The 17070-nt window shown below is 49.4% G+C and overlaps 1 protein-coding gene across 1 annotated transcript; it reads right to left on the bottom strand.

Moving 5' to 3' along the window:
• Nucleotides 1–1039: 1039 nt before the first annotated feature.
• LOC132390465 (oxidized low-density lipoprotein receptor 1-like) lies at nt 1040–16096 on the bottom strand. The gene is made up of 6 exons (XM_059963079.1): nt 16022–16096; nt 9317–9430; nt 4159–4323; nt 2914–3056; nt 2301–2365; nt 1040–1220 (listed from the first exon to the last, which is right to left on the bottom strand). The coding sequence occupies exons 1-6, from the start codon at nt 16023–16025 to the stop codon at nt 1040–1042; spliced, it is 672 nt and encodes a 223-aa protein (XP_059819062.1). The 5' UTR covers nt 16026–16096.
• Nucleotides 16097–17070: the final 974 nt, after the last annotated feature.

Here is a 17070-nt window from a genome sequence, read left to right as displayed (position 1 = left end):
ATGCACACATTTCCCGCTCTCGAAATCTGATTGGAGGCTGTCCCAAGGGGAAAATATAAATATGAGTCTCTGACACCGTCAGTCATCACCTGAGCGAGACTCCTCCATACCATCCCATCTTACACACCCGGAGTCTGACGCTGAGTGAAGTACCCTCACCAACATTACATCACATGTTCGGGGTCCGGCAAGGAGTGGAATTCCCTCCACACTGTCGCAACGTTTTGGAAAAGGAGTGAAGCTCCCTCTCACAGTCGCATAACGCAATTCCAGAGCCAGACGGTGAATGAAACTCCATCCACACAGTCGCATCAGCAAGAACTCGACATCTTTGCGGTGTTTATTAATATTTGAAATTTACATTAATTGTACATTTTTGCTCCGTACTGATGCATCAAAAGAGCAACTTCTAGGCGGTATAAGTTTCAGATAATAAATGAAATAGCAATTCCTGTGGAAAACATCCGATAGGGTGTACAGGACACTTGGCTGTTGGTCTTCACCAGTCACACTGAGTACAGGAGTCGGGAGGTCACGTTGCCGTGGTACAAGAGGCGCACAGACAGAGGGAATGTGGACAAACTTTCACCCAGGGTCGGGTTATCGAGATCCGGAAGGCACGGTATTGAGAGAGTGGAAAGCAGAAAGAGAGAGGGAGAGAGAGATCAGGGAGACGGAGGGTTCAGAGAGAACGGGGAGGGGAGAGAGAGTGTCTGGGGGAGCGAAGGGGAGAGAGGTGTAAGAGGTGTGCAGAGGGAGAAGAGAAAGAGCGAGCGGAGAAAGTTCGAGGAAATAAGGGGAAGTGAGGTGGTAGAGAGAAATGTAGAGGGAGTTGGGAATAGCGGGACGTGGGAATGGCGAGAAAGAAGGGGATAGACGGCGAGAGGGATTTGTCGTTGTCTGGTGGGGAGAATGTGGTTGCAACAAGAGGAAATGGAGTAGGAGGGAAGGGCAGAGAGTTTGGGGCGGGAACTTGATAGGATTTAGGAGTGAGAGAGAAGGGGAGAGAAGGAGGAGAAAATGGGGGTCGTCACTTGATTCATGTCGACGCCACTGGCTGTTGGCAAAGACGCTGGATCTTTTCAGGAATATCCGGGAACACTGGGGCCGACCTCTCACAGATGAATCGCCAGTCACCATCACAAGTGTTACTGCTTCCGCACTGTCTGCAGACGCGCGTTCCGGAGGACGCCTTGAACAGGAGACTCCGGTGCACATTCCTATCCCAGAGGGTTAAACAATTTCAACAGAGACAAATCAGCTTCAGTGGAGGACTCAAGCGGAGTCCGTCCTCAAGCTAATCCCATGAATTCGATCTCTCCTAATTGCCTGTGTGAGTCCCCAAACTCATCCCATTCAACCACTCTCCCCCACGGCAGTGCCAGTACCCAGGCTGACACCGCGTCCCCAATGTCTCCCCACAATCCTGTGACAGTTCCCTAACTAATCGTACTGACCCAAAGTTTCCCCACAGCCCCATATCCCCCAAACTAATCCCACCGAACCGCTTGCTCACCACAGTCCCCTTTCAGTCCACTACGAATCGAACAGGCCCACCCTCCCCTCTCTGATCTGTCTCAGACCCCGAACAAACCCCGCGGTCCCACCGTTTCCCCACAGACCTATGGCTGTCCCGAAATGAATCCCACTGTTCCACACTCTTCCCTCAGCCCTGTGTGGTTCCAGGTTCATCTCGTTGCCCCTTCCTCTACCCAAAGCTTCGTGTCTGTCTCCTGACATATCCCACTACACCGCGCTCTCCCCATAGCCTCTGGTCCGCCTCCAGACTTATACCACCGGCACCATCTCTCTCACATCCTTGGCTCAGTACGCAAACTAATTTCGTTAAGCAAGTGTGTTCCATCGTCCTGTATTGGTCCACAAACTAATACAGTTTTCCTACTCTCGCCACTCAGATCTATGTCGTTCACCAAACTATTCCCACTGTTGCTCCCTCTCCTCACAGCCCGGCGATGATCTCCAAAATAATCTCACTGAACCGTGCTGTCCTCAACCACATGCGACAATACAAAACAATCTCTGTCACTGATCTCTCCCCACTGCCCCCTGGCAGTTTTCGAAATATTCCCACTGCAGTGCCCTTCCCCGACAGACGCGTGTCGGCCCCAAAATGTACCCATTGTGCCACCCTACCCTCTGCCACGTACAGACTACAAACAGATCTCAATGCCCCACCCTTTTACGACAAAGCTACTGCACTCCGTAAAGAAATCCCATTTTCTCCCGTCAGGACTATGTCAATAACCAATTTTCACCCCACAGATTAGTTATAATCTCACCCGTTTTCGCACTTTCCAATCCAGTAAACAGGTTTGCTGTCCAGAAGATTGTGGGATACAAAGCTCTGTGAAGTAAAGTTTACTTGATTAATGTCTAGAATCGAAGAATATGTGCGGAGCTTCTCTCAGCTGATTACAACAGCAATCTGGGATGGGTCTGTCTGGAAGGAGCTTCACTCTGTGTCTGACCGGGAAATTGTGTGATGGGACGTCGTGGAGGGAGATTCATTCTGTGTCTGACCCCGGGAGTGTGTGATGGGACGGCGTGGAGGGAGATTCATTCCGTGTCTGACCCCGGGAGTGTGTGATGGGGTGACGTGGAGGGAGATTCACTCTGAGTCTGACCCCTGTCGTGTGTGATGGGACGGTGTAGAGGGAGATTCACTCTGTGTCTGACCCCGGGATTGTGTGATTGGACTGTGTGGAGGGAGATTCACTTTGTGTCCGACCCCGGGAGTGTGTGATGGGACGGTGTGGAGGGAGATTCACTCTGTTTCTGACCCCGGGTGTGTGTGATGGGACGGTGTGGAGGACAATTCACTCTCCTTCTGACCCCGGGAGTGTGTGATGATTCCTGTGTTACTGTGGGATATTCCCGTGCTGTGACACATACCGCTTCATCCCTTGAATTGATTTCCAACAGCCTTGAATCACGGTTTGAACATTCTTGCATCGCTCTGCGGAAAGATGTTTCAAACGTGGAAACGAAATAACACCGGTCTTTATTTGTGATCCAGTCCTTGCAACACGTTTGTTCTGAAAATCAGGGACAAGGGACAGTGACAAAAAGAGTGAATCTCCCATCACACTACCCCGTCACACGCACCCGGCGTGTCACACACCCGGCGCGACACATAGAGGGAAATTCCCTGCAAGCTGTCCCATCACGCACACCTGAGGTCAGGCACAGTGTTAATATCCCTCCGTAACGTCACACTGTAAATTAACAAGGATCAGGCCCGGTGAATTTCCCTCCACACAATCCATCACACACTCCCGGGGTCAAGACACAGAGTGAATAGAACATAGAACATAGAATATTACAGCACAGTACAGGCCGGCCCACAATGTTGTGTCGGCAATTAATCCCTTCCTCCCATATATCCCCCTGCCTTCATTTTCTCCATATTCCTGTCTATTTGTCGCTTAAATTTCACTAGTATATCTGTCTCCACCACTGACTCAGGCAGTGCATTCCACGGACCAACCACTCTCTGTGTAAAAAAAAACTTCCTCTAATATCCCCTTTGAATTTCCCACCCTTTACCTGAAAGCCATGTCCCCTTGTACTGAGCAGTAGTGCCCTGTGCGTTACCGTTCCCTGTGTTAGACACCCGCAAGACCCCACCCATAAAACCTCTGACCCATCCCCCATTCCCGCCATAGCTTCTCATCACATGTGCACTGTGTCAAACACAACATACCCATCATACATACACGGGGTGAGACACAGATTTAAGATCCCTGCACCGTCCGATCACACACTAACACGGCCAGACGCAGACTGAATCTCTCTCTCCACGGACCCATCACACATTCCAGGCGTTAGACGTGGAGTGAAACTCAGTGCACACTATCTTTTATAAATCCCCGGGGTCAGACGAGGAGTCAAGCTTCCGCCTGCATTGTCCCTTCAAACACTCTCTGAGTCAGGAACAGACACTCATTCCAGTGGTCAGACGTGTAGTGAAGTTTCCTGCACAACGTCCTGACACTCTCTTCCGGTGTCAGAATCTAGGTGTTCCGCCTTCCACATCGTCTTATCACACACTGCCGATGTCAAGCACAGCGTGACGCCTCCTCTCTCCATGCCTGCCCTGTGATGGGGAGAGGGTGAAAGAGGGGGATGATGCCTCACCTCTCCTGCTGGTCAATAATTCACAGAAATGGTGACGGAGATCGCTGTGCATTTGCTTAAGGTCGGACAGATTAGAGTTGTGCGCAAAAAGCTTGGATTGAAGGGTTGAGTTTAACTCATGGTAGTTTCGGTGGCAGGTTTCCATAGACTGACGAATCTGTGATACTGAGAGAGATGGTGAGGGATGTTTAGCGTTTACAGTGACAAGTGAGTCAGCGTCACGCTACCGAACGAGTCACAGAGAATGTTGTGTCAGTGTCACGGTGAAGGGTGTCACAGTGAAGGATGTGCTGGTGTCACAGTGAGAGGCGTCGGCGCCACCTTGATGGGTGAGTCTGTGTCATGCTGAGGGGTACATCAATGTCCCGGTGAAGATTTTGTTGACGTTATGTTGAGGGTCTGCGTCAGTATCGTGCGGGGCATGTCCGAGTTGCTGTGAGGGACGTGTCGGTGTCACTGTGATAGGTGTTTCTGTGCCCTGGCGAGAGGTGTACCGGTTCACAATGAAGTGTATCTCGATGTCAAGACGAGGAAAATATCAGGGTGTCAGGGCCTTGTGGTGTCACCGTGGGTGTAATACCTGTGTCATGGTGTGGGGTGTGCTGGTCTCACAGAGAGGGATATGTCTGTGTCACGGTGAGAGAGCCATGTCATGGCCACGGTGTGTGCCAGAGGGTCACGCTGCGCTATTCGGTGTCAGTGTGAATTTCGGTCTCGGTATCGCGGTGAGGGTGTTCCTGTGTCGGGGTGAGGTGTGGGTCTCAGTGAGCGGTGCATCGGTGTTATGTTGAAGGGTGACCTTGTCTCGGCAAGGGGTATGACAGTGACGTGTGAGTCTTTGTCACGGTGCAGTGCAGAGAGGATCATGCTGATCACGGTCAGGGGCATGTCGATATTAGAGAAGGCTACGTTGTGGTCAGTGTGACTGCAACGTGTGTATCACGGCGAAGTTCGTGTCAGTGTTGCGGTTAGGAGTGTATCTGTGTATCGTTGAAGGTCGGGACCGTGCTACGGTGAGAGTGTTGTTGATGTTATGGTGCATGGCGTGTCAGTGTCAGAATGAGTCTTGATTTTCTTACGGTAAGGACCGTGTTTTTATCACGGTTAAAGGTTGCGTCTATGTTACAGAACATAAAACATAGAATAGTACACTACAGTACAGGCCCTCCGGCCCCAAGAACGTTGTGCCGAGGCTTAAACACAGCCTCCCACAGCCACTCCCCCACTTTCAATTCCTCCTTATACCTGTCTAGGAGCCTCTTAATCTTCACTAGTGTATCTGCCTCCACCACTGACTCAGGCAGTGCAGTCCACGCACCTACCACTCGCTGAGTAAAATTCCTTCCTTTGATATACCCCTTGTAATTCCCACCCCATACCTTAAAGCCATGTCTTCTTCTATTGAGCAGTGGTACCCAGGGAAGAGGCGTTGGCTGTCCACTCTATCTATTCCTCTTAATATCATGTATGCCTCAATCATGTCTCCTCTCATCCTCCTTCTCTCTAACGAGTAAAGACCTAGCTCTCTTAATCGCTGGACATATTGCATATTCTGTAAACCGGGCAGCATCCTGCTAAATCTCCTCTATACCCTTTCCAATGCTTCCACATCCTTCCTCTGGTAAGGCGAACAGAAATGGACACAATACTCCAAGTGTGGCCTAACTTGAGTTTTATACAGCTGCATCATTACATCGCGGCTCTTTAACTCAGTTCCTCGACTTATGAAAGCGAACGCCCCAAAAGCTTTCTTAATTACCCTGTCTGTCTATGAGGCAACTTTCAGGGATCTGGGGACATGTCCCCTCCAGATCCCTCTGTTCCTCCACTCTACCAAGCATCCTGCCATTTACGTTGTACTCAACCTCGGAGTTTGTCCTTCCGAAGTGTATCAGCTCACACTTTTCCAGTTCGAGTTCCATCTGCCACTTCTCCGCCAAATTCTGCATCCTATTAATCTAATCTCTGCAACCTCTGATAGTCATCCACACGATCCACAACACCACAATCCTTCGCGTCATCTGAAAACTTGCCAACCCCCACATCCGGGTCGTTAATAAAAGTCACGAAAAACAGTAGTCCGTGAACCGATCATTCTGGGACATCACTAGCCACAGCCGTCCAAGCCAAAGGTACTCCCTCAACAACGACCCTCTGCTTTCTGCAAGCAAACGAATTCTCAATCCACGAACAAACTTCACTGGATCTCATGTCTACTGTCTTACTGAATAAGCCTACCGTGTGGAACCTTATCAAATGTCGTTTGCGGCAAGGTTTGTTAGTTCGGAGTAGAGAGAATGCCAGGCAGGATGTTGGAATGCTCCTCTTGCCGGATGTGGGATTTCAGGGACACCTCCGTGACAACGACACCTGCAAGAAGTGCATCCAGCTGCATCTCATAATAAACCGCGTTAGGGAACTGGAGCATGAGTTAGATGACCTCCAGATCATTTCCGAGAATGAGCAGTTTAAAGATAATAGTAAGCAAGCCAGGAGTAAATGGGTTATCGTCAGTCGAGGGCGGGGAAAAGGGCGGACAGAGGATGGTTCCCTTGTGGCCATTCCCCTCAGCGAGTTGTATACCGGTTTGAATACTGTTGAAGGGGGGGAATGACTTGCCTGGGAATGACAGGCTGTGGCTGCTGGATCTCTGCTACTGAGTCTGGTTCTGCAGTGCAGAAGGGAGGGGGTAGATGAGCAGAGAGATAGTGATAGGGGACTCGATAGTTAGAGGTACAGACAGGAGGTTCTGCAGTCGTGACAGAAAATCCCGGATGGTTTGTTTCCTCCCGGGTGCCAGGGTCAGGGATGTCTCTGGGCTCGTGCACAGCGTGTTGAAGTGAGAGGATGTGCAGCCAGATGTCATGGTTCACAGCGGTACAAATGACGTAGGAAGAAAGAGTGAGGAGGTCCTGAAGTGTGAGTATCGAGAGTTTGGTATGAAGTTAAAAAGCAGGACCTCGAGGATAGTGATCTCAAGATTGCTTCCTGTGCCACGTGCCAGTGAAGGTAAGTGTAGGATGCACTGGAGAATGAACACGTGGTTGTGGACCTGTTGTAGGGGTCAGGGTTTCAGATTCTTGGATATTTGGGACCTCTTCTGGACAGGTGGTACTTCTACAAGAGAAACTGTTTACACCTGAACTACCAGTATCCTTGCAGGGATGTTTGCTAGTGTTACTGGGGAATGTTTAAACTGGATTTGCAAGGGTTTGGGAACCAGAGTGTAAGAGCAGATAGTGGAACGGGGGTGAAAATATATGATGCTAAAAGCTCGAGCAAAGTCAGAAATAGAAGGGTTGTGTGTGGTGGTAATAATCTTCTGTGGTGTGTCTATTTCAATGCGAGGACTGCAAGCCAAACAAGTCTTGAGGCAAATCAGCGTAGATATATCCCCATGACCTGACAGATTACTCCGTCGGACCTTGAAAGAGAGCAGTGTTGAAATTGCCGGGGCCCTGGCAGATATATTTAAAATGTCGGTATCTACGGGTGAGGTACCAGAGGATGGGAGGGTAGCTCATTTTACTCCGTTGTTTAAGTAAAATCCTCTAAATGTAATCCGGGAAATTATAGGCCGTTATGTTTGACGTCAGTAGCAGGTAACTTATTGGAGGAATATTAAGATTAATATTAAACTGACGTGGTAGATCATAATTAACGAATCTAATAGATTCTCTAATATTTCTCTAATATCTCTAATAATCTCTAATATTTTTCGAGAAAATTACCAGGAATCTGGATGAAGGGAAGGCAGTGGAGTAAAGCCTTTGACAAGATCCCTCATGGGAGGTTAGTTAGGAAGATTCACTCCCTAGGTAGACATGGTGAGATAGTAAATTGGATTATACTTTGGCTCAATCAGAGAAGCCAGAGTGTGGTAGTGGAGGATTGCTTCCCTGAGTGGAGGCCTGTGAATAGTGGTATGCCACAGGAATCAGTGCAGGATCCATTGTTATTTGACATCTATATCAATGATCCGGATGATAATTTGGTGAAATGGATAAGCAAATTTTCTGATGATACAAAGTTTGGAGGTGTACTAGAAGGTGAACAAGATTTTGCAAACTTGCCGAGCGATTTGGATCAGCTGGAAAATGAGATGACAAATGGAAGATGGAGTTTAATGCAGACAGGTGTGAGGTATTGCACTTTGGAAGGATAAACTAATGTAGAACATACAAGGTAGGGCACTGAGGAGTGCAGTAGATCAGCGGGATCTGTGAATACAGATACATAATTCCTAATTCCTAATACATAATACATAATAAAAGTGGCGTCACAGGTAGGCAGTGTCGTAAAAGGAGCTTTTGGCACATTGGCCTTTAGAATTTCAAAATACTGAATCTAAGAGTTGGAATGTGACGGGGAGGTCGCATAAAATATTGGTGAGACCGAATATGGAGTATTGTGTGCAGTTTTGATTACCTCGTTAGAGGAAAGATATTAATACGTTTGAAAGAGTGCAGCGAAGGTTTGGAAGAATGTTGCCGGGAATTGAGAAACAGAGTTACAGAGAAAGGTTTCATAAGTTAGGACTTTATTCCATAGAGCGTAAAAAATTGAGGGAAATTTGATAGAGGTATATGAAATTATTTTCGGTATAGAAAGAGTGAATGCAAGCAGGCATTTTCCATCGTTTAGGGGAGAGAAATAAAAACAGAAGACATGGTTTAAGAGCGAAGGGCGAAAAGTTTAAAGCGAACATTGGGGGGAGGGCTTATTCACACAGAGAGGAGTGGGAGCGTTGAATGAGCTGTCATTTGAATTGGTGAATGCAGGCTCACATTTATCACATATGTAAAAGAACGGACATGTACATGGATGAGAGGGGTATGCAGTGATATGATCTACGTTCAGGTCAGTGGAACGGTGCAGTAAAAATGGTTCGGCATAGACAAGAAGGGACATGAAGCCTGTTTCTGTGCTGTAATGTTCTCTGGTTCTGTGATTGCCAGTTCTGTGTCGGTATCACGTTGAGCTCTGTGTTGGTGAGGCATGTGTCGTAGTCATTGTAAGCGGCCCGTCAGTACCGCATTGAGGGGTGTCTTCGTATCAGAGTGAAGGGTGTTTCTGGTTAATGTTGGGAATGTGTCGCTGTAACAGTGGCAATTTTTATTCTCTGCGGTTCGGTCTTTCCGGCTGGTGTTAAACTCACCATGAATCCTCCAGCAGATACCCGTGATAATGAGGGTCGCTGTTAAAACGTAGATTAGCCGTATGCTTGAGCCGGATCTGTCTCTCCTTGTGGGTCGTTCACTGTCAATGTCGTCTGTGAAAGAAATGGTTCTGCAGCATTGTTAATCGTCATTTTCCCTGATATAATCCAGTGCTGCTCTTCACACTCTCAGAGTTCAAATCAGTCTCTCCCCTCCTGAATAGCAGTGAACGTAAATCACGGAAAAGAACAGGCCCATCGACTGTAATTTTGTACTATTCCAGTGAAATCCTTTCGGCCTACATTATGTCCATCTGCCTCCGATGCCTGTACATACTCCTGCCTTTCACCGCTCCAGACGAATACACCGTCTGTCTGGTCTCCCTGTATATCTCATAATGATATAGACCTGTATCTCCTCTTACCTCAGTCTCCGCCACTCTAGACAAATACACCGTCTGTCTGGTCTCCCTGTATATCTCATAATGATATAGACCTGTATCTCCTCTTACCTCAGTCTCCGCCACTCTAGACTAATACACCGTCTGTCTGGTCTCCCTGTATCTCGAGACTAATACACCAGTTGCCTCGTTTACCCCTCTCTCGTAATGATACAGACCTGTATCAGTCTCCCCACAGACTCCACCGCTCTAGTGGATTGCATAGTTGGTCTGGTCTATCTGCTTATAGATTATACTGTCTATTCCAGGCAGCGTCCCGGTGTATTTCTTCTGCATTCTCTCCGAAGACCCCCACACTCTTCCCGTAACCGGGGAACAGACCCCAATGTATATACTCGGAACCGTTAATCTCTGTCCCAATTCGTATCTGTCATTTCGCTCGTTTCCCCGGCTCTCCTCAGTATTCACAATGTGTGTATCCCAACAGTGTACACTGAAGTCGCCCTCTCCCTCAACACTTCCCACCGTTTACGGTCCGGGCCTTTCCTTTGGCGACGGAGTTGAAATGGCACTTGTGCTTCAAATTACCCGATATACCTTTGCAGAATAATGGCCTCTCCGAATCCACCTATTGCAGAGGAATTTGGCCACAAGTATATTCTTTTCTGGCTGTTAACCCTGTTCAGCCTCCTGACTGTACGGTCCTACACAGTCCTACACGGTGGGTCTAACTACTTCCCAATATACCTTCCTCATCACCCCCTCAGCTGCCCCAAAGACCCGGACTTCATTCAGTTCCAACTCCAGCTCCTTAGCCCCGAGAGTTAGAAGCGGCATCCGAATGCACTTCTCACAGGTGAAGTCTTCAGAGACACAGGAGATTTGCCTGCCGTCCCGTGTCCGACAAAAAGAGTTTTCAAAGCTCCGGCCAGACATTGCCTACTGCTTCAACGGTCCGATTATTAGGAAGGAAACAATAATTAAATTGAAAGAAAAATATAAACAGTTCTGTGCCTTCTCTCACCCTGAACGCTTCACCTTGAAGTTTGAAAGAACGAAAGCCACCAATCCCCACAATAACACTGCCCACTCCCGTAATGGCCTTTCCTCTTGCACCGGCCATATATTTATTTGCCCTTGCTAATGATTCCCGGAATCTGAGCAGTTGCTGTTTAAACGCAGATTCTTTCTCTAATCGCTGCTTTTCATGGCCACTCGCAGAGCCGTGTGAATGGCATTGACCTGGTTCCTGATCTCTGTTTGGAGACACCGAAATCACCTGAATCTCTGACTCGGACTCAGAGAGAGGGTCACTCCCTACCATCCCATCTCCCTCACTGAGTCAGACACCGAGATCAGCTGACTCTCTGACTCGGACTCGGAGGGAGGGTCACTCCTTACCATCCCATCTCCCTCACTGAGTCAGACACCGAAATCAGCTGACTCTCTGACTCGGACTCAGAGAGAGAGTCACTCCCTACCATCCCATCTCCCTCGCTGTCAGACACCGAAATCAGCTGACTCTCTGACTCGGAATCAGGGGGAGGGTCACTCCCTACCATCCCATCTCCCTCACTGAGTCAGACACCTAAATCACCTGTCTCTCTGTTTCGGAATCAGAGAGAGGGTCACTCCTTACCATCCCATCTCCCTCGCTGAGTCAGACACCGAAATCAGCTGACTCTCTGACTCGGACTCAGCGGGAGGGTCAATCCCTACCATCCCATCTCCCTCACTGAGTCAGACACCGAAATCACCTGTCTCTCTGTTTCGGACTCAGAGAGAGGGTCACTCCCTACCATCCCATCTCCCACACGGAGTCAGACACCGAAATCACCTGACTCTCTGACTCGGACTCAGACGGAGGGTCACTCCCGACCATCCCATCTCCCTCACGGAGTCAGACACCGTGTGAGTGACATTGACCTGGCTCCTGATCTCTGTTTGGAGACACCGAGATCACCTGCCCCTCTGACTCAAACTCAGAGAGAGGGTCACTCCCTACCATCCCATCTCCCTCACGGAGTCTGACACCGAAATCAGCTGTCTCTCTGTTTCGGACTCAGAGAGAGGGTCACTCCCTCCCATCCCATCACCCTCACTGAGTCAGACACCTAAATCACCTGAATCTCTGACTCGGACTCAGAGAGAGGCTCACTCCCTACTATCCCATCACCCTCACGGAGTCTGACACCGTGTGAGTGACATTGACCTGGCTCCTGATCTCTGTTTGGAGACACCGAGATCACCTGCCCCTCTGACTCAAACTCAGAGAGAGGGTCACTCCCTACCATCCCATCTCCCTCACTGAGTCAGACACCTAAATCACCTGAATCTCTGACTCGGACTCAGAGGGAGGGTCACTTCCTACCATCCCATCTCCCTCACGGAGTCTGACACCGAAATCAGCTGACTCTCTGACTCGGACTCAGAGAGAGGGTCAATCCATACCATCCCATCTCCCTCACTGAGTCAGACACCGAAATCACCTGTCTCTCTGATTCGGACTCAGAGAGAGGGTCACTCCCTACCATCCCATCTCCCTCGCTGAGTCAGACACCGAAATCAGCTGACTCTCTGACTCGGACTCAGACAGAGGGTCACTCCCTACCATCCCATCTCCCTCACTGAGTCAGACACCTAAATCACCTGAATCTCTGACTCGGACTCAGAGGGAGGGTCACTTCCTACCATCCCATCTCCCTCACGGAGTCTGACACCGAAATCAGCTGACTCTCTGACTCGGACTCAGAGAGAGGGTCACTTCCTACCATCCCATCTCCCTCACTGAGTCAGACACCGTGTGAGTGACATTGACCTGGCTCCTGATCTCTGTTTGGAGACACCGAGATCACCTGCCCCTCTGACTCAAACTCAGAGAGAGGGTCACTCCCTACCATCCCATCTCCCTCACTGAGTCAGACACCTAAATCACCTGAATCTCTGACTCGGACTCAGAGGGAGGGTCACTTCCTACCATCCCATCTCCCTCACGGAGTCTGACACCGAAATCAGCTGACTCTCTGACTCGGACTCAGAGAGAGGGTCAATCCCTACCATCCCATCTCCCTCACTGAGTCAGACACCGAAATCACCTGTCTCTCTGATTCGGACTCAGAGAGAGGGTCACTCCCTACCATCCCATCTCCCTCGCTGAGTCAGACACCGAAATCAGCTGACTCTCTGACTCGGACTCAGACAGAGGGTCACTCCCTACCATCCCATCTCCCTCACTGAGTCTGACACCTAAATCACCTGAATCTCTGACTCGGACTCAGAGGGAGGGTCACTCCCTACCATCCCATCTCCCTCACTGAGTCAGACACCGAAATCACCTGCCCCTCTGACTCGGACTCAGAGAGAGGCTCACTCCCTACCATCCCATCTCCCTCACTGGGTCAGACACCGAGTGAGGCCTCCCCCACAACGATCCAGTACAAAATTCCCTGGTTCAGCATGCAGTGAAGATCTCTCCACATTGTGCAATCTCACCCGTGTACAGACACAGAGAGAAGCTCCATCTTTCTCGTCCCAAATACATTCCGGGCGTCAGTCAATAAATGAAGCTCACTACACAGCGCCCTATCATACACACACTCGGAGTGAGACACTGAGTAATTCTCCCTCCACACCATCTCATCACACACTGCCAGGGTTCAGCCACAGAGGGGAGCTCCGTACACACTCTCTCGTATTACCCTCTTGGGATCAGACATTTTGTGCAGTCCGCCCCTTTCCCCCTGCTCCACCTAGGCTCACGCTACCGGATTTCAGAAAATAAAATGCCGAAGCTCCCTCCCCTCTCACCATCGCCAGCACTTCGGCGTTCCGACAGATGGTGTGTTTGTGTGTGTGTGTGTGTGTGAGAGAGAGAGAGAGAGAGAGAGAGAGAGAGAGAGAGAGAGAGAGAGAGAGAGAGAGAGAGAGAGAGAGAGAGAGAGAGCGAGAGAGAGAGAGAGAGAGAGAGAGAGAGAGAGAGAGAGAGAGAGAGAGAGAGAGCGAGAGAGAGAGAGAGAGAGAGAGAGAGAGAGAGAGAGAGAGAGGATGCGAGGTGTTGAAACAGAGGCCGGAATGGGTGGACAGCGCTTTGCTGGGAAGAGGGAAGAGGGGATGAGATTACAGCCACTGCAGGAAATTGGAGTGGAACCACATGATCGGATCAACCGCACAGAGCACTGGAGAGTTTGAGAAGAGAGAGGTCGATATTCGGGTGGAAAGAGGGAGGAGTGACAACAGACCTTAACCCTCCCAGTCCCTCATCAATCTTCGCTCTGAAGACAGAGCAGGAGAGGTGTTGTCGAGTGGGTCCTGGAGGCATGGAGCGGTGCATTGGAGGGATGTGATAACGAAAACGGGCTGGGTTGCAGGAGAGGGCTATGTGCCGCATGCGCGGAAGGATAAGGAGGTTGGTTCGTTACGCAGAAATGGAGGTTTGTCAGCGAGGAGACAGCCAGTAGAGACGGGGAGGTGTGCGGCAGTATTATGACGTAGGCCGTGACGGTGTATCAGTGTCACGATGAAGGACGTGTCGGTGTCACGGTAAGGGGTGTGTCGTTGCTGAGGTGACGCGTGTGTTAGTCCTTTGGCAGACTTTTAGCACACTAAAATCCCTCTCTCCTTTAGCACTTCCCACTATGCACTGCATAGGTCGTTCCATTCTACACTGAGATTACACTGCGCTTGGGTTTCAAATTCCCAAAATCACCTTTACCAGACAAAAAACAACTTGGCCAAATCCACACTTTCCAGATTCATTCTGATCGGAGGTAAATTTCGCCATTCTTCAATTTAGAATCCAAACCCGAGGACCGGACCAATCCCTTTTCATAACCTCCTTGAAATGAATGGCAATTTGATCACCAGATTAAAGGCGTTCCCTTGCACAAACCTCTGACACCTGGCTTGTCTCATTCCACAGTAGGAGAGGATGTATTGCTCTCTCTCTCTCTCTCGTTGGGAATTCTCCGAACTGATTAAGGAATCTTCCCTGAACAATTTGGCAAACTCTCTCCCACTGGTCTTTTTGCAATTTGGGACTCAGTTAACACGTGGAAAGCTGAAATTTCCCGATATTAGAATCTTATACTTCAGCAACAGTCTGAGATCTTTCTACAGGTTTGTTTATCCTAATCCAGCAGAATGTTGTCTGGACTACAATGTCGCCGCATGATCACGGCCATACATTTCTTATTCCTCTTTTCCACCGATAAAGCCTCACCTAGTCGAGTTCTCTTGTCTGTTCTGACTGTACACTGCGTGACATATTCTCTGCCCAGTAATGTCACCCCTTCTCCTGTAAATCCTTCCGCTTTCTCACGTCTGAAAATAGGGAACCCCGAAATTACGCGCTGTTCCGCTTTCTCCTCTTGCAACCACGTCACAGTCATGGCCGGAATATCATATCTCAGTGTGTGGATTCATGCCCTGAGCAGCTCAGCTGCCTTTCTTTAAAGCTCGTGCTTTGAAATAACCCTTTGATCCCCGTCTCTGTCTGAGTTCTTTACAACATCCGTCTCCACACCAACTCCGCTATCTGCTCTGGAACACCTAATCCCATCCCCCTGCTACTCGTGTTCAACAATTCACCCGAAAGCTCTCATGCCCAGTACTGACAAACAATCAGCTCCCCTCCAGTTTATGTGCAAACTGTCCTCCATCTCTTTTGTACAGATCCCACCTTCCTTTAATAAATACACAGTTATGACATATTTTGAAACCCTCTCACATACGTCGACACTTGAGCCACGTGCTAATCTGTAGGGTCTTCCTGTACCTGGGCTCACGGGGACGGGCAGTTGTCCTGTCCTTCAATTTAATTGGTAAATCCCTGATCTCAGTTTGGAAATCCACAACTTTATTTATACCGATGTCCTTGGAACCGGTATGGACCAGGACCTCGGGCTGCTCACTCACACATTTAAGAATCATAAAGAAGGAATAGTGTTCTGAGGGAAGAGGAAGGATGGGGGGATAACTGGAGGCCACAGAAAGGTCGTTCTGATTGCAGCTTTTGGAGCAGAACTTGTGAGTTACCATTTTTCTTGCTCGCTACCTCTGATCGGAGTCTTTTTAAACACCGAAATCCACTGACCCATAACGATGAGTCAGAGACAGAGCGAGATACCCTCCGTACAACACCATCACACAGGCCTGGAAACATACACAGAGTGACGCTCCCTGCGCAACAATCCATCACACTCTCCCCGGGTGAGACACGTGAAGTAACTCCCGCACCATCGCAGCACACTCGACTGGAGTCAGTAAAAGTGCGCAACCCTCTCCCTCCTCCGTTCTCCCCACTCACCCATAACAAGCCTTTCGGCTTTCCGGTGGTGTCGAATTGTGTGTGTGTCTCTAGGAGATGGTGTGACCAGTTGGTGTGCTGCGGCAAGAGGAAGGAAGGGGAGGAGAAAGGACGCCAGGGAAAGGGTGTTACAATTGCAGATTCTGACGCAAGTGGTGTGAAACTACATGACCAGCCTGTGCATACAGAGTGTGGAGAAGCTCACAAGATATTGTGGAAAGGGGGAGGTGTAATATTAAAAGTCATCTTTCCTTCATACTCCCCACAATCGCCTGAGACACAGAGAGAGGCGAGAGTACGGAGCTGGGGGGAGGTGTCGTAGATAGGGAGTGTTTAGCAGTTGGAGTGTATCACGAAGACGGGGAGGGGCGTAGGGAACGCACGGGATGATGGAGAAAGCGCAATGTGCAGGAAAGTCACTGGGTTACAGAGACGGGATTGTTTGTAAACGAGGGATGGATGACGGAGACGGGTGTGGTGAAGTGGAGACAGTGTGTCACGGTAAAGGGTACAGAGGAGATAGGGTAGTTAAGAAAGCTTAATGGGTGTTAGCTTTCATAAGTGGGGGACAGAATTTAGGAGTCGCGAGGCAATGATGCAGCTGGATAAATATCTGGTACGGCCACTCTTGGAGGACTGTGTCCAGTTCTGGTTGCCTCACTATAGGAGGGATGTGAAATCATTGGAAAGGGTACAGAGGAGAATTACAAGGATGCTGCCTGATTTAGAGAGTATGCACTATGATCAGAGATTAAGGGAGCTAGGGCTTTACTGTTTGGAGAGATGGAGGATGAAAGATGACATGTTAGAGGTGTACAGAATATTAAGAGGAATAAACAGAGTGGACAGCCAGTGCCTCTTCCCCATGACATCACTGCTCAGTAGAAGAAGACATGGATTTATGGTAACGGGAGGGAAGTTCAAGGGGGATATTAGAGAAAGGTTTTCCACTCAGAGAGTGGTTGGTGCGTGGAATGCACTGCCTGAGTCGGTGGTGGAGGCAGCTACACCAGTGAAGTTTTTGAGACTTCAAGACATGTATATGGAGA

The sequence above is a fragment of the Hypanus sabinus genome, unplaced genomic scaffold (genome assembly GCF_030144855.1).
Source record: "Hypanus sabinus isolate sHypSab1 unplaced genomic scaffold, sHypSab1.hap1 scaffold_913, whole genome shotgun sequence".
Classification (NCBI taxonomy): domain Eukaryota; kingdom Metazoa; phylum Chordata; class Chondrichthyes; order Myliobatiformes; family Dasyatidae; genus Hypanus; species Hypanus sabinus.
This window is presented reverse-complemented; position numbering and strand designations above follow the sequence as displayed.